At 42.1% G+C, this 23,621-nt stretch overlaps 1 protein-coding gene across 1 annotated transcript; it reads right to left on the bottom strand.

Annotated features, from left to right (window-relative positions):
• Nucleotides 1–6,269: 6,269 nt before the first annotated feature.
• LOC104008812 (p53 apoptosis effector related to PMP-22) lies at nucleotides 6,270–22,906 on the bottom strand. Its single transcript, XM_009460718.2, has 4 exons — nucleotides 22,869–22,906; nucleotides 22,454–22,776; nucleotides 8,456–8,599; nucleotides 6,270–8,194 (listed from the first exon to the last, which is right to left on the bottom strand). The coding sequence occupies exons 2-4, from the start codon at nucleotides 22,662–22,664 to the stop codon at nucleotides 7,980–7,982; spliced, it is 570 nt and encodes a 189-aa protein (XP_009458993.1). The 5' UTR covers nucleotides 22,665–22,776; nucleotides 22,869–22,906; the 3' UTR covers nucleotides 6,270–7,979.
• Nucleotides 22,907–23,621: the final 715 nt, after the last annotated feature.

Raw genomic sequence — 23,621 nt, 5'->3', positions numbered from 1 at the left:
ATTAGTCACTAAAAAGCAAATCAGATCTCAGCTTGACTGTAAGCTCCCAGATTTGTCATTTGTGATATTTTCACAAAATATTCATAAAATAAAAATGAAACAACTAAAAAATCGTACCTGCATACTTTTGAAATAAAGTTTGAATATTTCATTTCAAAATTTTATTATTCTAAAATCTGGAAAAAATATACTGGGAAAAGGAAGCTGAAATAAATATTTTGTTTTGGGCTGAAGTTCATGAAAGTAGCCAAATAAAAAGAAACCAAAAAAGGCCCTAATGAATCAATCATTTAGGCAAATTTCATCTCAAACTTCTGGATTTTTTTACACAGTAAGCTACAAATAAACACAGCTCAGATCAGAGTTGTTTTGATGACACGAGGTTGCTGAATATTAATCCCCATCTCCAATACTAATCCAAGCTAGTGCCCCCCCATAGCAATGTTTAGTACATTAGAACAAAGCATCCTTTCCCAAAACATGCACTGTATATGATCTGTGTAATGTTCTATGTAAACTAATATTATATATAGGAGATGATAACCCACTGTGATGCCATCTTTTCTCCTCAGAGCTATTTTTGTTTGATTGCTTCGTGTTCGTTACACTCCTGTTGCAGGTTCCAGAGCAATCTTTGAGTTGTATCGCTAGGAGGAGGTGGAAATGTATGTGAAGAAGAAATCCTCCCGCTTTCTTTGAAGACTTTAGAAGACTCATTCCTGCAAGCACCACAGTTCCCAAGTGCCCTCAGGAGCTTGGGAGGTGAAGGCAGAACATGTCATTTCAAGTCCACCACTGTAAAAAGTGTTTTAGCAAACAGTTCTTGTGTCCTTATTTGTCTTAACTTTGCAGATGGAGAACTGAAGAAGTTTGCTTTTACCTCCTTCTTCACTTTTTTTTTGCAATGCTCCCTCATGCTGGCCTAGATGCTGTTTAAGCACGCACTGCCACAGAGATGAGCAAGGCTCCACTCCAGCCTCCTCACACGGATGGGGTGAGGAGTGCTCCCCATCTGGCTGCTGCGTGGCCAGCTCAGAATAATTGTACTCTAGGCTGGGTGAGAAAAAGGAGGGACCTGAAGGATGCCCAGGACACTACTGGGGATGACAGTAATTATCCAGAGTGGCAGTCATGGGAAGTAAGGCAGCAGTCGGGACAGGAGCACAGATTTGGAAGGCAGTGTGCTGCTTGGGGAAGGATGCGTTGAAGGGAACAGAGCAGAAACAATGCAAGTTCTTGCAGCTGAAACGAAGCTGTGCTGGAAAAAAGCTCAGAGGCAAGGATGCTGCCCCAGGGTGAGGTCTGGGTATCACCATAGGCAGTGCCAGAGGGAGAGGTACTTTTGTCGTCTGGCTAGTGATATGTGTTGGTTGGAAATCAGAGGCTGACTCTCAGGTGATATTTCAGATCAGCCTCTTGTGGAAGATGGATGGCAAAGCAGAGCTGGGATCAGATAATGAATGAGGTGATAAGAAATTTTCTCTGATAGCCAGGGACAGCACTCAGTAACTCAGGAGGTCTTCACCTGTGCTGTGACTCAGGGCAAAGTGTAAAGTTTCAGCTCTTGGTACTCATCCTCCTGTTACTAATCCAAACAGTATTTTTGGTGTTGAAGCACCAGGCCTAACAATTATGAAGATAAATAGGTGTGTCTATTCCCTCCCTTTTTCCATGTATTATACATGGGACTATCTTAAGGAAGGTTGTAAATCATCTGACACAGTGAGTTTTTGATTTTACAAGAATATTTTTCTGTCTTGGGCTAACCACTGTGAGTCGACAAGTCTCCAGTCTTCATCTGCCCACACACACAAACCTCTCAACTGAATAAAATGGCAGTTTCAACTTGCTAGTAACTTGTTTGGGACTGTAGGCTAAAACTGAGGGAAGCTTTCCGCTCAGGTGGGTAACCCCCATCGTGCCATGAAGGCACCAGCCATATCACACAAGGGCCAAATGAGTCCTTCAGGCTTCCCCCCAAACTCCCTTCCCTGGGCTCTGTAGGAGGTGGAGGTGATGGGCAGCTCCTCCTTCTGCATACTGGAGGACTCGGAAACCACTGCCCAGAAGATTTGTTGATGTTAGTGAAAAACTGCAAGGCAGCAGAGAGTACACACTCATATTAAGGGTGGGGCTGCAAAGGTAATTTGGCTGCTAATCACCCCAAACCATTTTACCGTCAGGACTGCAAGTAGATTTTGGGATACCATTTTTGCACTAGACTGGGTTTTGTCTTGAACCTCAGTTCTTGTTTCTTTCAGCTTTTGAGGGTTAATTCTAAAGCAGCCTGAGAAAATCTTCCATTCTTCTAATTTGCCTAATGTCAGCAAGATTTTATTACTTCAAAGCCTTTTATTTAAGAAGCAAAGAGGGAGGGTTAAGGGATAAAAGCCTAGTTGTATTAATACTTTGTATGAGCTTCAGATATGAGCATGGCAAGCATGGGTATGCTTGTCAGGACAGGGTGTGGTAAAGTTGGGACAGCTTACCAAAAGCAGCAATGCTTTACAGAAATGAGGTGGGAAAATTTCCATATGGGAGAAAAAAAGAATGAAAATCTGGAAATAACAGTGCAAACCCAAATGTGTTTTACACAACTTTGGTCCACCCTCACTCACATTGAGGCCAACTTTAGACTAATTGGTGATACAAAGTGTGTGTATATGTATATGCCTTTATGTGATATTTTTCCTTCACTGTTTTTCTGGTTTGCATTTTACTCATTTGTTTGATGTTTTGCTAAGGACAAGGCTCTAGGGCACTAGTTGCTTTGTAAGAAACGGGGAGCTGGGCATGTAATCCAGGTTACAGTCAATAGTTGAGTGAATCTGCTTCTTTTGGGTTGACACTATTTTGCGGAAAAATCTTACAGGCAACATCTCTCTCTCTGTTTGAACTGCGTTTGAACAATCAAGGGCTATTTCAAGTGCTTTATGATGGGTTCTCCATGGATGCCTAATATCATTTCTTTTCAGTATGATACAATCATTAGAGTAGGTTTTCACAAAACTGTTTTTACAGAAAAACAGACGGCTTAGACAAACAGTGGCACAAGTAAAAGGATGTACCATAAAAGCTATCCAAGAGAGGGCAGTTTGATCTACTCTCACCACATTTATCATAAACAGTAAAACTATTTTGACAGTTGTTCCTGTAAATTCTCCTCACACCCAGCAGTCACATGCAAAATTCTATGATGCATCCACATTTTCACCCTGAGCATAAAAAAATGAAAAATAAAATAGAAAAAATCTACTACATCACTTCATATGCAGGAAATCTGTGGAACTAACCAGTGTGTGTAGATGGGCATATGAGCCCTAACGTGTTAAGTCACTTAAGGAACCGTCTTACGTAAGCAGCTCTGATGACCCCATCAGAACCATCTGCAACCTTAAGGTTATACAGGTGCTTTTCTAGATTTTGGCACTTAGCACTGAAGAACTTTGCAGATAAAATTTATGCCTAGACATTATTGTGCAGCTGCACCAGAATAACAGTTTTTTCTTGAAACCAAATTTTCTAGCAAAAGCAATATTTTGACAGTGAGGAAAAAGGTAAGGAAAGATCCATGTGACTTCGTCTCTCTTTCCCCATGATTAACTCTAGAGTAGTCTTTCAATTCACAGTTTTGAATTTCTGATATGACTCAGAAGTAACTCGCTGGTTGTTCATTTCACTACCCTTCTAGCAAGACGGTTTGATTCCCGCTTTCCAACAGAGAGTACAAATGGGCCAATTCTGTTCTCCCTTATCACAAACTTGATTGTTTCATTCTTTTCTTAAATCTATTCATCTTCAGAGCACACAGAAATCCACTGAATATAGAAATGTGCAAGGAAGTGTTCCCAGAAATTGAATTATAAGAAGTAATAACTGTTGCATAACTGAGACGTGTCAAAAGGAAAGATGAATCTTCTTACTGTGACCATGTTGTGTATCTAGCAAAATGTGTTTTAATTATGTTCCAGAGTCTGCTAATCTTACACACACTGAATTGTCCTTTATTCTGGGAACGATCCTGTCTGCTGTAACTCTTGTTCCTTACCTTGTATGGACCAGTGTCCTACTCCAGAAGTAAACAGAGCTGCTGAAATCAATGGAGCATCCCATAGAGATACTATTGATTCTGAGCACATGTAAAAAAAGGGTTTGCACTTCAAGGATGAAATGTCAGCCTCAAGAAAATCAATAAATGTTTTGCAAGTGATGTCAATGGGGTCAAAACTTCACTCATAGCATTAGTTCATACAACAAAATATCCACAAGTTTAATACAGTTGCAAACTAGATTGCATTTGAATTATTGATTAAGCAGGCTGTATTTTAAGACCAAATGGCAGGTACCTGAAAAATGTATAGTGAAATATGGACATATTTGCATAGAAAATTGAAAAGACCAAGATGTCCACATGTTATACAAGCTCTGGCAGAAACACCAGAAATTAAACTGAACATATTAACTTACCACTAGAAAGTTTTCGTTATTTCTTTTGCTTCAGTTTGTACCTGTAGGGCTGCTTGACATTCCACTTGTTTTTAGCACAGTTTTTCCTTTGCCTTTCAGTAGTATAGATGAATAGGATAAAATGTATTTGTTGGAGGAGGTTTCCCTAATTCTTAATTTGACAGGAATAGCAGCAATGCTTTTAGCAGTCAAGTCTTTACTTCTGTTGCTGTAGCAGACCTAATGTTCTCAAAAGCCAAATCTTGCAGACATCTGTTCTTTCCTGATCTCTCTTTAGCATTGCCATTGGGCACAATGAAACTTTAAGTCTTTTATTGTGCTGCTCTTAGTGATTAAGTGCCCTTTTCTCTTATAGGCAAGACTTGGAGCAAGAACCCTGCCAAACAGAGATGCAGAACTAAAGGCATGTCTTCTCTTCCTCTAATTTCTCCTTTGCTTGAAAATCCAAACTTTCTGATGCTGACTTAGCTTAAATTAATGTAACAATTTGGTTAGTTAATAATCTACTTGACCTGGCTGTAGACTAATTTGACAATTTAGTTGATAATCTAGCTAGTTGATAAAGTAGTTAGTTAATAATCTAGTTGAGGCACACCCTTGCCTTCTGGATTCAGCTTCCTTTTCTGTCAGAACCGATTGCATTTTGCACGCTGCTTTTGCCGTGCTCCCCTGTCGCAGCAGTCACAGGAAACAGCACTGGGACCTGTACAACAGTTTTATACTTTTTCTCGCTGTTCTTCTGCCGCAGGGTTTAGGATGTGTTTTTCTAGAGATCCGTGGTGAACTGGCCTGGCATGACTGGAAGCAAGCTACCCGAAAGGCAGGCACTTGAGCTGTAGCCCCTGTGATGATTCTGCTTGTTGGATACCCACCTAACCCTCTCTGGTTTTTTAGAGAAAGCCTTTCCCTATGGGGGCCTGGGGCAGGGAGCCAGGCTAGGGTGCCTGCTGCTGTGCTGGGGTTGGCAAAGGTGCTTCACTCCTCCTCTCCACTGGGAAGGGGAATGTGGCAGTGGGGACTGGGGACTGGGGCTGCGTCCCGCAGAGCCACAGCCACCAGCCCTGACACCATTCTGTCACCCTTAGAGAGGAGGAGGAGGAAGAGGATGAGAAGAAGAGAGAGGAGGTGGTGAAACTGCTGAGAGCAGCAAGGGAGAGCAGGGAGGAAGGGGGATGATTGCTAGAGATTTTCTTTGCTTTTTAATTATGCTCTGCTCTCTCATCAAGGTTGGAGTCACATTCCTAAACCTTGTTTTGTGCACCTTTCCCTACCTCCAGCTGTTGGGTGAGTGTCCAGCTAATGTTAATGAAACTGTAAATACTATCAGTGGTTGCTCAAGTTCCCTTTAGCTTCCTCAGGGCATTGCCACATCCATTGGAGCAAAAACATCGAGCAGGACCGCACTGGCTTCCTATTCGGTGAACACGAGTGCGTTATCCTCCGTGCCAAAACGAGCTGTACCACACTATAGCACAGAATCGTGCGTATAGTTACTTGACACCACAGAGCCCATAAGCAAACAGAGCAAGTCCGCTATTCTCATGTGCTTGTGACCAAGGCCTCAGGAGACAGCCAGAATAGGACTGAAGAAGAATACAAGCTGTTGTGGTGCTAGATTTGTAAGTTATTCTCCCCTCTCAAAATCCAGCCAACGTACCCAGGTGCTCCAAGGTGGTGCCTGAAGAGAGGAGGCTTTGGGGGGTTGCACACTTCCCCGCTGTTAGTAGAGAACAAATGCTAAGACTCATTTTTGAAACAATACATAGATACCATCATTTATTAGGTATAATAAACATAATGAAAAGATTTATGATATTTTTTTCCCTTAACAGATAATATTACACAAAGAATGGCGAGTCATTTTATACAAACTGCTTTCTCAACTCTATTTCATTTTATTTCCTTCCAACTAGGAAACATCTTCTTAATGTATTTGCAAGTTCTTGTCTATTCCCTGTTGCATGTACTCTCCCCATTGGTCTGATACATCTCTGATGTTTATTGATCAAAGTTAGACGACACTTCATAAAAGTGAATGGAGTTAACTGCTTCAAAAAAAGAGTTTAAAGGTCCTGTGCCTTTATTAATTTTAGCTACCCAGCGGTTTTACTAAAAGATCTTTCTACCTCTCATTCTTTGCAATAAAGAACATTTGGCAGGGCACTTTTCATAAAGTACACATAGTTACAAAATTGCAGATGTGTTATAAGCTAATAATCCTCTGTAGCTAAGGATTTCGATGTGACTTCTTTTTCCACATAGCAAAATTATCCATTTTTTCACTTAAGAGAAGAATTGGAACATTATAAAGTTAGGATTAATAAGGCAGAAACCAGCAGAGTCTTGAGTGTACTTCATTGCTTGCAATATATCGAGGCTTGCAGCACTGTGGAGTATAAGATACTGAAATGTGTTTTATGATGTGATTTTTCTCTATGAGAGCCTTAGTATGAGATGGCAAGGGGTATTTATCCATTTTACAGTTACGTACAACAGTATACACTTTCCACTTTTAAAATACTTATGAACAGCAAACCAATGAAAAAGGGGCCTTTTAACAAGGTTTGATACCTACACTTACACTGCTCCAGCTCAACTCCTGATGTGTAGGGGAATCATACCTCCGCCTAAGTCCTTCCTGACCCTTCTATGCTGGATAAAAGAGCTGGACCAGCATAACAGAGCTTTCAAAAGCCATAGATTTTGATACAGTGGATAAAAGAGGCAGATGCCCATGAAGAAAGCCACACCAGGAGCCTCTTCAAACCAGGTCTGTAGGTTGCAGGGCTGACTTGAAATCCCCCCTGCTTCTGCCTGCTCTGTGCTGGCCTCAGCAATGGCATGCCAGGATTTTTAAGGGTTTACTGATGGTCCTTGCTTACTCTTACAAATATTTAGAAATAAATACTTACATTCCACATGGATAAGTAAAAGTCAAGATGCTGGCTTTGGTAGGAGGCTTTCTCTCATCCTTTTCTTACCCTGTCCCTGTGGCTTAAGTGAATGAATGGAAAATGGAAGCAAAGTTATGAAGTGCTGGCTGACTAATTTACTACTTTTGCAGTCAGTGGATAAAGGTGTTTGGGTTCTTGAAAGATGTGCAAAATCTTCAGGTTAAAGATGATACATACAAAATGGGATTTTTGTGAGCTGCTTTCCTTCAGGAAGATAATATACGTTGCTTTGTTTATTGGAAGTTTAAAAAGCTTTTCTGAATTTAATTAGAAATATGAAGGCATTTCAGATGCAATGGAATCCACATACACCCCTTTCATGGGAATGAATGAGGAAACACAAGGTTTTTTAATATTTAGACTTTATCTAACCAACCCCCATCAGATATGAAGGTCCGAAATAGAGTAGATGATAACTTTATTGCAGAATGCCAGTACTGTTTTTCTACACGTTTGAAAAGTTTCCAGTCTTTTCTACTAACATCCAATGACGATATTCTGGAAAATGTAGCTGGTCTGTCAGATATCTCTGGAATATGAACGCATTTTTCCTGGTGCTTATGGGGAAGAGTAAAAATATGTGGGCTTCACATTACCCAAGATCTGATCTTCATAGTTAGGAAGGCAGCAGAAGAAGAATCCTAAGCATATTTCCATAATGGCGGTGGTCCAGCCAAAGCCATAGGCCCAGCTGAACATATTGATTCCCGTCATTTCAATTTCAGTCGAGAACTTTACTGGATAAATGACCAGGCCCATGATGGAGAACACAGCTGAAGAAACAGGAGAAAACACAAAATGTTTAAGCTAACACTCATCACGTTGCCTGCCTCCAGAATACCAGTAGCTAAACCTACCCATGTTTTGGAGAACTTGAAAATCAATCCACTGCCATGACAGACTTTATATTATTTTTCATAGAGAACTCAAGTGCACGCAGGCAAAGACTTGAGTATAGAATCAGCTGAGGGAAATACCAGTTCTAGTATGGATATACCTGCACAAGCTAAACTTGACGTCATACACTGCCTTACCAGCAACAAAAAGCAAGCCTCCAATCCCGCGTATGAAGTTGAACCGAAGTGTGTCAATGGCAAATGCTATGATGGCCAGAGCAAAACAGATGACTAGAAGTATAAAGCCGACCAGGTATGTGGCAGCAGCGGCTCTTCCCCAGGCTGAAATCAGAAGGAAGATACATTAGAAAGGAACAAAAATATCCCTTGCAGTGTTTTTCTCGGGTTTATAATGAAAGGCTAATTTTAAACACATGTGAAAAGAAGGTCAGCTCCCAAGAAGGAAATCACAGGCGCTTTCTCTCCTCTCGTAGGTGAACATTTTAGTTCCACAACAAATCATTCACTAAGTGCAGAATGCATAAAAACACCAGCTTTGACCTCTCATGCAGAATGCAATGGCGCTTGCGTGCAAGCTCCCTCTTTAGACTTAACAATTAAGAATTGAGACAAAAATGACTGTAAAGATGTAAGAATGGACACTCTTCTTCAATAACAAATGTCCTTACCTCAGCAGATGCCATAAAACCAGCAGCATTTTGCATGGAGAAGGAGAATTAGACTGTCCCTGAAACTAATTAAATTCTTCCTTTAAAAAAAAAGTGTTTATACAAGCACTACCACTCTGGCATGCAAATTTAAAGGTATGGCAATAAACTATAAATGCCAAAATTCAGTGGTTTCTGCTTTTTCAGCCTTTGTTTAGCTCCATGTCCTGAATGGAGCTAAAGACTTGGAATCTGTTTTGCAGAGAAATTTGACCTCTGCTTTTGATCCAAAGTCAAAATCATTTTATTTTGAAAAGCTTTCCATTTTATTTTGAAAAGCTTTTTCAGGATATTAATACTTTAATTTTCAAATTATATAACTTTATGTTACAACATGTCAGAGCAAAGCATATTGTATTGGCATAACAACTGGAAAAAATATTATTTATTCAATATTTTAAGTCTTGAGAGGCAACTACTGCTCGAAGAGATCAAAGTGTCTCCTCTTCTGAATGTAAAAAGCCCACTTTGACACTTTTTAAATTGTGTATGTAGATGGAGTAGGCAGTTAAAGTCTGCTGGGCATCTACAGACTTCACCCCCTTGCCTACACTATGCATTTGTAAGGTGTCAGCTTCTAACCAAATATATACAGCAGCAATGCCGAAAAATTATCACAGCCCAAACAACCCTGACAATAATTACAACTCAATGCAGTGCACACTGTTCAGTAAAAGTTCCCCCTGGAACTGAGTAAGTTAACATTTTTGATACACAGTAACCTGCCAATTTGTTTGCTTCCAGCATGCAAGTAATAAAAGGTGAAGTGTCCTACCTTCCCCCTGGCCAGTGTCGGGTAGGCATGAAAGCCACCATCCTGGCCCTGGTAGGTGACACCTTAGTGCTCAACCTCTCTTCCCCCAGGCCCCACACCACCTCTGCTATTAGACTAGAAATGTGGATCCGGATTTTCCAGCTCTACTTTCCTTCCCATCAGCCCATCAAAACCAATTTGCCTTTTTGTTTGCTTTTCACCATCCCCCCCCTGCTTTATGATCCCTGCTCCATTCTACCTGTTGCACTATATTTTCAGTTTTATGTTGTGTCCTTTTTCTTCCTTAAGCCAAGAAGTTTCTGTCTTTTTATAGGGCTTCTCAACTGTATTATTTTTCCTGTAAACAGGCAGCTGCCTGAGAAGACTGAAAAGGACAGCAAAAATGTGCCTACATCTCAGTTTCTAGCCCGGTATTTTAGCCCAAACCCTTCTCCTGGGGAGTTTACAGGAGGCTCAGAGGTAGAGCATGCAATGTGGAAGCACAGGTGGGAGGGCAGCACCTCAAGCAGAGTATCAAAGGAAAGAGCCAGGAAGAGGAATTTCTCGTATTGCCACAGCTCAATTTACCCTGTTAAGGATGCTCCTGCTCCCAGCCTCTCTGCCACCCCTCTAAAACAGCAAAAAGAGGGGCTCATGGCCATAAGAGAAGTTGCTCAGCAGCAGTGACCTCACTGCTCTTGGATACAAGAGTTATAACTTCTGGCAGAAGGGTGAAATGACAAGGACATCTAGAGGTGATGTTTTTGTTAGGTGCACAACTGGTTGTGATTAGGTGCAAAACTCCTGGGCAAAGGGGTGTCCTTTCCCAGAGCAGACTCAGAGGGCAGCTGCGTGCCCAGGAAGTGTTGAGGCACCATCAGACCTGGGGGTTTCGTCTCACCCACTGCCACCGCCATTGCTGTGGGCAGCAGATGGGCTGCCAGAGCTCAGCCTTGCTTCCCAAGAGCAGCCGATGGCAGAGCACCGTCCCCCAGGGTGGGAGCATCACCTGGGCTGGGGGCGCAGGGGGCTGTGTCTGGTGGCCACAGCCGTGTGCAGTGGCACCTTGCCCGTGCCAGCGTCTCCCTCCTCCGCTGGGCTCGCCCAGGTGTTTTTCCTGAAGTAGTGTTTCAAATGCTGTGACTGTATGAAAGCAGATTGGGTGCACGCCCAGCCCGCCGGGCATTCGCTCTACAGCAAGAAGAGACATGCTTGTTGCAGGATGCTCACATCTTTGGGAGGCATTGCTTAATCACCTAACAGCCAGTTTTATGACTCTCACTTCTACAAAAGAGAAAAAGAGTTAACTCAACGTTGGGAGGAAACCAATACGCAGCTCCAAGTAAGGCAATAGGATTGCATGGAAGAGTCACCATGGGGTTTTTTTGAGGAATGGTACCCTGACTTCATCTGTCCTTTACAAAAAGTAGCAGTTATCAGTAGTCTAAGACCACAGTGTGCAAACACCTTACCTTTCTAGGGTAAAAGGTAGCAAAAGCTTTGTGTAGAATTAATTGCAATTTTTTCTATATCTGAGATGTTTATTTTTCCTTGGGCCAGCCAGGAGCACTAGAGTAGCTCAGTGTCTTTACCAATAGAACTAACACTTACAATTCCTTAAAAATGCCAGAATTAGAAGAAAAATTGATCAGAAAACACTGACAAGTGAGTGGCTAATCTGGTCCCAAATATTTTCTTATCTTCCAGTGTTGTGGGGGTTTTTTTGCTGTAACATAAAGCAAAAGCATAAATAAATTGTTCTAACTGCAAAGCTTTTTCTTAAAAAATGTGAACTCCCAGCCAAAGAATCACCACAGGTGCAACACCAACTCAAGGTACGCCTGACTCTACAGTGAGGGCAGTTGAAGCTGAAAGGATCTAGTCCACCTGTCATCAAATCACAAATAGAAACAGAGGGAGCAGCGGGTTACAAGACATCAGGCTGAGTCTGTGAAAATATTCAGCAATTTGTGAAATCTGTTTTCTCAGCCCCCAAAAATGGCAGTGATGTTTTGGCTGTTTAAGAGTTAAAATGTGCTCGTTAGAAAAGAAATGCGTGTTTATGCAAGAGTGTCCTTGAATACCAGCAGGATCCTGTAACACTTGCGTGCTGGTCCTATTTCTCCCTTTTTCAACTCCTCTATCAGCTGAAAGAATGCCAATGAACACTATGAAAGGGTTTGTAGGAAGCTACACACCGTCCACTCTTGAAAACTCCTTCCAGGTGGTAATTTTCTGAGCAATTCTGTCTTAAAACAAGACCTTGCTACCCCAAACAGGGAAAAGGAACCCACATTTTCATGCCTATCATCTCAAGCAGAGCAAGACAGTGCTTCTATTTACAGTCTTCTGTACGTCAATCAGCAATGATTTGTGAGAGTCCAGACTACCCACAGTGAATGCAGTAATATGTGACCACTGGAAAATGAAAATAAGTGCCTGCCTTCTAAAATTGCTGTGTGAGAAGACCCCTGAGCTAATTTGGAGACCAGAATGAGCCTACCCATACCAGTACAGAGCTCACCATAGCTTATGAGCAAGACAATTAGCTGAGACAGTATACAATAATAATGCAGCTTTATTACTCTGCTATTAAAGCTAACTCAGTTTAGAGGCAGCATGACTTGCACCATCTAAACACATTCCGAATATCCTATTGCTGACTGCAGCCATAGGGAAGCTGATGGACTTGATTAGAGATCCAGGACTAAGACTGTCTCCAGTGTCCTGCCTTCCTGATTTTACTCCTTCATGCGTTTTCCAGTTTGCAAAAGTGTAAACACTGTCTGTGCTTCACACATAAGGAAATAAACTTCCTTGCTCAGCAGTAAGTTGAGCCAAAGCTTTGAACCACCAGATCTAGTCTTTCCTTAGCCTGCCGTGTTTCATGCTCCAAACAGTGCCTTCAAACAATAGCTGTCCTGCCTTGAAAATAGGATGTGAAGTTTACTTCCCCCATGACAAATACAAATTTCTTTGTTTCTGGTGTATGTGGTTCAAAACACGGGAAAACATTCACAATGACATTCTCATGTTTTGATTGATCTGGTACCTCCAAACCATAGGAACTACTGAGTCTGTCCCTTTGGAGAGACTCATTTTCTGAAAGCAACCCGAGAGAGTTCGGAGAGTTGGTCTAATCAATAAGAACATTCTTCTCCAAATTTCCCTCCTGGCTTGAAGCTAAATACACAACTAGTACTGGAAAGAAAAACAAATGTTTATTGCCAGCTCGCAGACACCAACAATTATCTACAGGTTCTTGCTGACTGATTGTTTTAACACATCAGCCACTGCAGCGAATTGTGCAGCAATTGTAGGAAGGATAGTTTTAATCCAAAAGGAGGGGGGGGGGGGAGGGGGAAGGAGAAAATGCAAGAGACGACTAATATTTTGCTCTATTATCCTTCATACCACCAAGGGAAAGAAACACAAACCCTGCAGTTCTAGCTCCAGTCTTGCAAAGCAATTCTTACAAGAACTAAAATCTGCCGTGGTGGTGATTCATCTCTGTGTTGTACATAATGAGAATGTTTCTAGGCTGAGTTTGCAGAGCTCAACCTGTTTTACGTCTCTCTGATTAAAGGGAAAGAGCATTATTTTGGAAACAAAGCTGAACTCACTTGGGTTTCTCAACCTGACGTTCTTCATCAGGGTGTGGTGAACTCTGCAGAGCACATGCCTCACTTTGAAAAGGAATTGCTTTTATCCATTTCATTTTGGTTTGTTTTCCTCAAGAAAGTTTCCATGTGAAAGTGAGCATGTCTGCAGCAGAACATGTGTTCTCCTTAGCTTGAATCTTAAGATGGCCCATCAAGCTCATTAACCCACATCTCAAATTATCAGCTGAAGGCTTACAAGCTGTTGGTATATATGCAAGCCACTGTCATCCAGGACTCTGGATTCCCTGTGTTATCTGTGCAACACTGGACAGTGCAAAATCCTGTCTTCTGGAAATCGTGACTCTGTAACATGCCAACCACAGGAAATTTCTGTGCTCTTTTTGAAAACTAGTGAACATTTAAATCTCTGCAAGTGTTTGCTGATCACATAAGCTGGCATTGAAATACCAGTGTGTGTGTTTGCATAGAGCCAAGATAAATCAGAAACTATTAAAAGCAGTTTCTTATGAATAAACTGTATGTGCAGATTGAAAGCTATTGACTGAAAATGATTTCAAAGGAAGGCTATACAAATGAAGAAAATCAAATGTTAGTCATGGATAATTTATGAACAGAATAAAATGACGAAAAAATATCAAAGGCATGATTGGATGTGTATTATTCTCTGAGCTTCTATGTCCATTGCTTCTGGATCATCTTAAAACAACTGCATTCTCTGAATATCTTTCCCATGGGGAGTCAATACCAGATGTTTTTCTTTGGGTTTTTTTGTGTGTGTTTATACCATTTGGAGTAGAATACAAAATTTTTGGTCCTTCTGTTCGGCATCCTTTTTGGTAACGTCGTTCTTTTTCCCCTAGTATTACTTCTTTAGAATTCATTGGCAGTTAATATGGGTTTCTCATTTAATAAGAGTATTATCTCATAACATGCAAGCTGTTTTTATGTGAGCAGGAACCAGCTTTTAGCCTGCCACTACTTAAGAGACAACCATGGAAGCAGAGAATAACCTATTTAGGTTCACACTAAGATAATATCATTACAAAAGTTTCTCCGTGATTAGTAGCAGGTCCCATATAAATGAGGAAGGATTAGGAATTTAGGACAATTACCCCATAATAATGATTTTAAATGACAACAGTAAGGAAAAAAGCCTTTATGCATAGGCCATCTATCAGTAAAACACAGTATAGATTAGCAGAAAGCAGTGTCTTGACCATAGCTTAGTGCTAAAGTGAGAGCTCAGTTTGGCTTGGTGAACTTTAACTCCTTTAAAGCAAAAACCTATTAATTCCCCACCACTGACTTCACTCACAAACATATAGAGGCAAAGCTTGCATCCAAGGCTTTATGTACTTCTGCAAACCTCTTCTCTTATTGAGGTAGGCAATTCAACTTAGAAGCTATTCCGACTTGAATTTGAGGGAAGGAGCAGTTACATCTTGAGGGAGTGGCTCTAATTTGTCTCAGCATAAGCCCAGGCATGTACAAGCTTGACTTAGAAGCTGGCTTCTGCAAATCTTGTATTAATGAGGGCTGCTCCCTGATGCTTACTTAGTGCTAGGGAGGCAGAAGTGGCAGAGGGCGTAGAGCCATCATCAAAGGGAGCACCAAGGGAGTAAGTTAGCTATTAAAAATAATGTGCACACAGTGCCTCAAAATTAAAGGTTTGCTCATGAGAGAGTCAGGGAATTCCCCCTATCTCACATTATCTTCAGAAGCAGTTGCATACATTGAGAACATCTCGGAATTAAAGCGCAGTCTTATACACTTTAATGCTATAACATTTTTTCCTCCTATTCTTTCCTATTTATTTTAAATTAAAGCAGGATTACTTACACTTGGATGTGTATATGGGGGTTGGAAGGGTCTGGTAAATAAAACAGGTAAGGTATTGATTAATCAGTACATATACATAAGCTCAGTTAATCAGAGTAGCAAGAGGTACCTGCTCCCTAACTACCCCTGAGTTAAAGGTGGGTTAAAATATTTAATGTGAATGAAACAGAATCAATTTCCATGATACCACAAGGTATGAACTAGGATTTCTAATTGAAACAGCAGAGTGGAGCCTCTCCTAAAAGTTCTTTTTAAGTTTTATATTCCCAGGGCCACTTGAGGCCGAAGAACACTGGATTTACATCTCATTTCCGTATGCACCAAGTATTGTTCTCACTCTTGATCCGCAGTTTTTATGCTGTGAGCAAACTTTGTTCTGAAACCTTGCTGAAAGTTGCCTTTTGCACTAGGGAGTTTCTCTCTGATAGAGAGCAGCTGTCAATCTGGATCTAATTTTCTGTTAGAAGCAAAATTTTACCATTTGCAAAAGAAAAACCCCAACATATAAGCAGAAATGGTACTTTGTGCTCATAAAATACATCTTAAGCTCTATTTACTCTTCTTGTGAATGACATAGCTTTTACAGTGCATCGTGAAAGCCTTCATTGCTAACTGCTTATTGCTGATGGGGTTGTTAAAGAACAGCACAGAGACTTCCTACATTTGGGGCCTGATTTGGGCACAGTGTGCATATTCAACATAATAGGTGATTTTAGATGTATTCAGTTGCAGATTAGTACTTCAGCAGAACTGTATGTGATCTGAAGTGTTATTTAGTACCAGCAGAAGGAAGGCAGAAACCTCTGGGACGTAGGCTACCATCATCACTCCACAAACTACCTTGAGTTCCTGGGAATCTTTGACCGATGAGAGATTTTGTAATGGTACTTGACAAAGACGAAATACGGCATTACAATACTCACTGACTCAATGTGTTCAAGGTTGCTCAGAACAATACAAGCTGTCAGAGAGAAGTTACATGGAAATGTGAAAAAAGCAGTGTTTTGAGAGTTTTGTTTCTTTTCCTGCGTAACTCCTTTCCTGCTTAAGCAACCTGACTGTTTAACCCTACAGTGGAAGTCAAAATCCATCTTGCAGCTCTTATCATCGTTCAGATTATGGAGAGGTTATTACTGCCCTGCTGTATCAGATTGCCTCAGTAAGCTAGAGGAAGAGATGAGGTGAAGAGAAATGAGAGTTTAGCCACAAGTTTCCACACATTTTCAGCAGAGATGCCTCTTGTGTGTGTGTGAGTGAACGGTATCCTCTCAAGGACTTAAGGTCCTGACGACGCAAAGTGTTGAGGATCTTCATGAAGTCCTCAGCACCTGCAGTTCATATCTCCTGATGGGGAGATGAGAACCCTCCACACGATTGCTCTTTTTCCACCCAATTTAACTGTAATTATTAAAGGAAGGTTGGATGATAAACAGTGGGATGCCATCTGCAATTGCTCTCTGTAGAGTTAATTGCTGAAGAGCATAACTATTATTTAGAAAAGAGACTGATTAAATGAATCTGCCACTAAACATATAAAAGGACAAGCCCTAAAATTACAAGGGAAAGCATGTTAGCGATTGCAGATGAGGAATAAAAATTCCAATGTTAACTAAATGCTCTGGGCTTGATTCCCTTCTCTTATACCTCTTTAGTAACAATAGAATGTCTCCTACAAGCTGGGGAAAAATCAAATTTGTTCTTTCTTTCTTGCATCAGAGTTCCTTAAATACACTGTTCTGATAATTTCATTACTATATAAGTTTAATTGAGCCTGTATTTTCTAGCATTCTAAGTTTTGAATAATGATTGAATATTCTATGTTATTAAGTAACTAATCTTGTAATCTCATTTCTCACTGGTGAGTCCCAGGTAACATTACACTTTTAGGAGACTGATGACTTAGGAAATTATGTGCTTCTCTATGCACTGCTATTAAAACTACAGGCAATCACTGTATATAAATATAACTGTTTTGTGCTACAATGCAGCAGGAACAGCAACAAGCTTGTGTTTTCAGTTTACCCTGTGTTAAAGGAGTCAAGGTTTGCCCTGTAATCCAGGCAATGCACAGAGCATAGAGCTGGGCTCCATCCTGGGCTCCTCCACAGGCTTCCTTGGACTGGTCAGAAACCTCCCCAGCCTTTGTTTCCCAGCTGCAAGGACACTTTTCCAAATCTACTTGAATTTTACCAAATTCTGAAAGCCTTTAGGTGCAGAACCTTGACTTCAGGGAAAGTGCAATAAAGGCCCTGTGACTTGAGCTGGTCCCTGCTTCGAAAGCACAGTTACTTGTTTGCTTCATTTCTGTTCCTACATGCAGACACCCTCAGATGACAAAGAGCTGCCGGGACAGCCTGCTTCTCCTCCCAGGCCCTGCTGAGAGGGGCTGTCTCCGAGCCCATCCCTCTGGAAATATCCCCGTGTCACTCTGCTCAGGGCGCTTGCTTCAGCTTGAGGCAAGTGAGAGCTTCCCCACGTCTGGGATTAGGTGCTGGCTGTCAGATACGATGGGAACATGGAGGAAGGCAAAACAGTTTTACGTAGGCAGCCTGGCAACAGAGAAACTTGGTTCTGCTTTGTCCTGTGCCCCAGGTGTGATGAGTCACTGGTCTGCTGGAGAAGATAGTTTTCCAGAGGGAGAGCTGTGGGGCCAGCAGTGCAAGGCCACTGGTAGGTGTAGCACCAAAAGAGGTCCTTTGCTGCTCAGAGGCTGCTCCCGACCACACCGCATACCTCAATGTTGTATCATTAGCTGGGCATTTTTAGCAAGTGATTTCCATTTTGTTATTCCTCCAGAATAATAAATGGTGCTTCATCATAGCAAAAGATTCTCCAGACCCAAGAGCCTGATATAGGCAAAACAGGGAAGAAAATCTACTCCTCAATGGGGTTCTTATAAGACGAAAGCAGAATATTTCTTTCCTCATGAGAATATTACCTTTTGCAACATTCCCTTCTTTCACTTATCCCCTAGACATACTTATCTGCTTCCATATTTGAAGTAAATTTTTGCCCATTATAATCCTATTTTGCAGTATTGCATTCATATTCATGGACCAAAATAAAACTGGAATGAGCTAGAGCATAGTTACCCATTATTTGCCTGGAAGACAAGATGCAGGAAGGTGTACTTTCCAGATGGCAAAATCATTCATCCCTCCACTAATCTCCACAGCCACTAAGCCCTCCACATATCTTAGGAAAAGGCTGTAATTGAATACTAAGATGTGAAAATAACTGAAGAACTAGATTCCAATTGCCATGTGGAAATGTCTTTTCCTGATTTTTTCCCCAAGATCTCTGTTTGCACCATGCAAATGAGCCAACCACTTCAACCTAAATTTAGAGCCTTAAGCTTGCAGTTATTTTGACGGCAGCATCTGTACATGGAAGAGCTGCAGGGCCAGGTGGGACAATTGTAGCCATAAGTTTTTCATCTTAATTGTGCATCACATTGGGACTAATAAAATAAAATCAGTTATTTTCTCCCAACCAAACCCACACATGTTTAAACATCTTCAAAGCCTGCAGTGGAATAAATTACACATTGAAAAAGTGTCTCAGGTCTGTGAGACACACCTTGTTCAAGAGATGTTATATAGTCAAAAATCAAGAAAAACAAAGGTGTGCTGTGCCAGCTTCATGAAGGGATTTAACCTCTGCATTTTCTTTGCAAGCTCAGCCATGTCCCAGACAGATACATTCCACATTGTACTCATTATCTATCCAAAAAGTCTTTGTCTCTGTCTTTGTAAAGGTTCAAGCATATTATAAGCTTGAGACCTTCACTTGTTCCAAGTGCGAGAACATTGCAGAGCTACAGTTTGCATCTCTCAGTCCCTCATCCTCCATTTGTTCCTACTAAGTGTCCTAATGCATGAGATGTTTTTTCCTAGAAAGCTCTATTTATCTGAGTTGAATATGTTTGAAAAGCAAGAGACTTCTGATAAAGTCTAGATGAGGGTCATATGGTTAAAGAAGAAAATCTGAACTCTTGGAGAAGATAACAGAGTGTATAAACTCTTCATATTCTCACTTTCCACAGAGTTCATAAACTTTGCAGAAGACATAGAGTGTGTAGATGCTTTCACAGAAGATAACTGCACTGGTGGAGTTACTCTCCTGGCTTTGAAAAAAAAAATTGTACAGGCATGTTGTCTTCTTTGTGAGGTTTTGAATTCTGTCAGCTTAAGCCAATATTCAGAGACCCCAACCTCCACTGGTGCAACCAATGAAACATTCAACCTTCAAAACATTCAACCTCAAACATTCCCTTCCAAACTGACTGACCTCAACAATGTTGGCTTTTTGTCTTCTGTCTCTGTATATACATATGTTAAGCCGAACCAGAGATTCAAGGGGAATTACAAACATTGCAGGTGGAGAATTTGATTTGAATTTGCACATTATATTGAACAACTTGCAAGAATGTTACAGTTATATTTAATTATGATAGGATGAAGATGTCTGCAGTGGATTAAGATAGCTACACTGTCCAAGTCATGTTGAGAATATTTGCTGGCAGCTGCTGGGATATGCATGCGTATCACGTATGTCAGTGCAACCACCCCTGCAGGAAGACCAAATTTCAGAACCTGCCCAGCCTGTGGCAGATTAGGCAGGGAAGCTGAGAGTAAAGCCCAGAGGAAAGGAGATGGGAACTGTGGAATAGAGGGGGGAAAGAGAGAGTTCATCCCAGGAAAGGTGTAAAACACTTCTGTCCTTTCTGTTTACATCATGCCTTTTGCCTCTGTGCTCAGGAAGGTGTGTAATTACACTTTGTTTATCCAGCACTGTGTTTAGCTTGGCACAGTACAAAGTTAAATATCCTGCAGAATGTAATGCTGAATGCTTCTGTTCTATGACCTTTCTGGAGCAGTGTAGATAAATGTAATCCCAGAATTATTAAAACCCTATGTTTCAGCATTGAGGGAGGTGGAATCAAGCTCAACACAAGACCTGGATGCTCACCAGTGAGATGCTGTCTCATGGCCTGGTCTTTTGGGTGGAATCCAAGACCAGCATCAGGCATCATCCCCCCCCGTGTGGGGAAAGGCAGGATCCCCAGAAGAAAAATCGCAACCCCACACCAACTGAACAAGGACAGAATGACAGGAAAACCAGAAGACAGAATTGGATCTGAACACATCCCACCCCTGGAGAGAAGGTGTCTGAAGGAAGGGGCTGGAAAGGATCAAGACAGTGACGAGTTTGCATCCTTAATGGTCAGATCTACAGCCCTCTTATGGGTCAGGGGTAACCCACCCCTGCAATGGCCGTGATCTACATTGCAATGGTAAAATCTTGCAGAGGCAGAAGCTTGGCAGCGTAATCCACTGTCAGTTGGCCTATGCACACATTCTTTACATACAGGCTTTATGCATTCTCCCATTGACTAAGTGACTCCATTGTCCCAGACATATCTTCCTTTTCCACCTGGAAATTTTGTCCACGAGGATTCTGAGGATTTGCTTAGGTTTTCTGGGTATTTAATAAGCTTGAAGATGTCAAATGATAGCTGCATGCCCATTGAGAGCATAATGCAGTCATGCAGCACATGAACAATGTTTCTAGTGGTTTCAGAAGCATCAGCTGACTCTCCAGTGTACGCACCGGAGAATATTCTGCATTTGTGTACTAAGTCCAACATTTCTGTGTTAGAAGTGCTGGACTTATTGTGGATGTGGTTCATGGTAACCCCAGACACTGCAGGATGGCCCATATAGAGTATGACCTCCCTGGTTTGTCTGTAGATGCTGTCCAGTGGGAAACTGTGCATGCAAATACAGAATTAAAGCATTTAAGAGTGAGGCAGGATAAGGAAGGAAGTGAAATGCAAAACAGCCGTGTAGTACCTGGAAGCAAGGTGAAACATCTCTGGTATTATCAAGAGAAGCAAGGTGAAACTTCTTAATATTTTCTGTCCAGTTAAAGCTAGCATTCATGACACAGTGCCTAACCTGGAGGTCAGGAGGAAGGCTCACTTTTCATGGAAACTTAGGACTGAGAAGCCCTTTGCTAAGCATCACGGTCTCTCTCCTGCTCACCAGCGCCATGTACCAGAGGCACCAAACTGGCTTCATCTATGCCCAGCCACCCAGCTGACACAGGAGCTCTGAGGGCAGGACTGGGCGTGATGCTGAAGGGAGCCAGTCTTGTCCTGGAGCCCTACCCTCACAGAGGCCTGCTACAATTAACTTGCTACAGCTGAATTTTATGCGTAGAAGGTAGAGTTTGACCGTCGATGATAAACTTTCAGGAACAATTTTAAGAAGCTGTAATAAATGATCCCTGAGACTGCTTCTGAAAGTGTTTTTATGCTCATTTTCAACAAAAGCAGCTGAGATTCTGAGCCTTAGAGAAAATGCTCTTCTTTTTAATCTGAATAAGCATAAACTGTAAGAACGCTTGAACTTTCCTCCTGGCTCAAGCTAACAGCCCATCACTCACAATAACTTGTTTCAGACCGTGGCCAATAGCAGATATATATAGGTAAAAAAAAAAACCAAAGAGACAAAAAAAGAAAAAAAAAGAAACAGGGCACATCTAGACTGATCCTTCTTTTGACCTATTCTCCCAGGCTCAGTGGTTCACACCTTTTCAAGCTGAAGGTTGCACCTGGGTCAACACTTTTAATAGCATACTTAACCAAAACTCAGTACAAACAAGAAATCCTTTCATCTTTTAAAGCTTTCTTTCATAATCACAAGAAGGCTCTTTCACAGGACCCACCTACCGGAGCAGTTTCAGGGCAGCATTCTGCAGCCTGACACTCCCTTGGGATATCTTCCTACCATCTTACATTTTTTCCTCCCCATTTCTTGCTGGCACTCAGGACTGGCTTATCACACTAATGCCAGGCTTACCCATGCAACTTGCTGTTCGGACATTTGATCAGCAGTAGCTGTTAAGTTTTGGAAAGCAGTGATTAGTGAGAAGAGCTTCTAAGAGAGGAAGAAAACCTTAAATGCTGTAATTTTCTGCACTGGTACATTACCATGTGTGGTTTTTTGTACTTTGTACCACCATCTACAGCAACCGAGTTTCTTTCTGCAGGGGTAAGGGCATTTTTCTTCTTCACCCTATTAGTCAAAAGCCTTGATATATTTCAGTGACAGTCCCTACTGCCCGTAACTTCATACATAAACACCAGATATTAGGCGATGCGGTTAGGAGAGCTGAAGGAAGATAAGCTCGGAGATGTGACCCACTGCTTCAGAGACTGCTCCCTGCCACCCTTGCAGGCGCTTACCGTAACGCATGAGGGACTCGCAGGTCCATTCCCCACCCTGCTCAGGCCTCGTGCAGCTCTCCCATAACGATGCTTGGTGCATGTAGGGCAAGGTCTGCGACTCCAGCCAGCCCCTGCCCGCCAGCGCAATGATACCAAAGATGACGCCTATGCCCAGCAGCAGGGGTAGGATCCATCTGCACCGCGTGTAGTCGAGGCCGTACTTCACCATCTTCCAGGGCAGGGGGAGGCTGGCGGGACGAGGCTGGCCGTCTCTGCCACAGACTCAGCAACGCGAAGCAAAGGGTGCTTCTGCAAAGCTCCTGGAAAGCGAGCGCCGGTACCTGCAAGCGTGTGTGCAGATGTTTGAGAAAAGCTTTTTAATCAGGAGACACACGTCAGGGAGGGAGGGAAGGATGGAGGGAGGGAGCTCCACCTAGGTTCAGATGAGTAAGAGCTGCCGCTAAGCAATAACCAGTTGAGCTGGGGAGAAGCTTTGAGGCTGGGTTTATCTGTGGGATCCTCTCTGCCCTGCTGACTAGGTAACAAATCCGGTGCTGTTTACCCTCGGCATTTAACGCTTTCCTTCCTGCCACTCCCCACCAGCAGGAGCATCTCACAGCTGTGTTTACACCTTTCTTTCTCCTAAGGGATTTGCATTATGGCAGGCAAATACAGGAGACAAGCCAGGGAACTATTTGCATTAGAGGGTGGTTGCTTCTGAAACTTGCCACCTGGAGGTTGAAAGCTGCTTTTCTTGGACTCCATTTAAAAATAAAATGATACCTTATTTTTTTACAACTAAAAAAAAAATTCCTCTAGTTGCTATAAAGCTAAGGCAATAAAGAATGTGTGACTGCCCTCCCTCCCCCTTTTGGGACATAGCTGCAGGGGAAGATAAACAAGGTTTACCATTAAAAATATAGTATGGTCTGGGTATAGCCTCAGTGGGAGAACAAAAACTCAGCTTTGATTTGACCGTGCCTTACAAACATGCCCTGTGTGCGGCTCTGGCTGTACGTGCACTGCCCGGGGCCTGTCAGAGCCTGCCTGCAATGTGCTGTGAGAGCAAGGCGGAGATCAGCCATTACCTCGCCGTGCCCCGGCAGGCTGCCCAGCCGAGTGCGGGGCAGAGTTTTCTGTCAGCTCAGGAGCGATATAGCCATATTCGTAGCACTCTCCCTTTGAA

This window comes from Nipponia nippon, unplaced genomic scaffold (genome assembly GCF_047370975.1).
Source record: "Nipponia nippon isolate SJK-2023a ecotype South Korea unplaced genomic scaffold, ASM4737097v1 scaffold_4, whole genome shotgun sequence".
NCBI classification, from domain to species: Eukaryota; Metazoa; Chordata; class Aves; order Pelecaniformes; family Threskiornithidae; genus Nipponia; species Nipponia nippon.
This window is presented reverse-complemented; position numbering and strand designations above follow the sequence as displayed.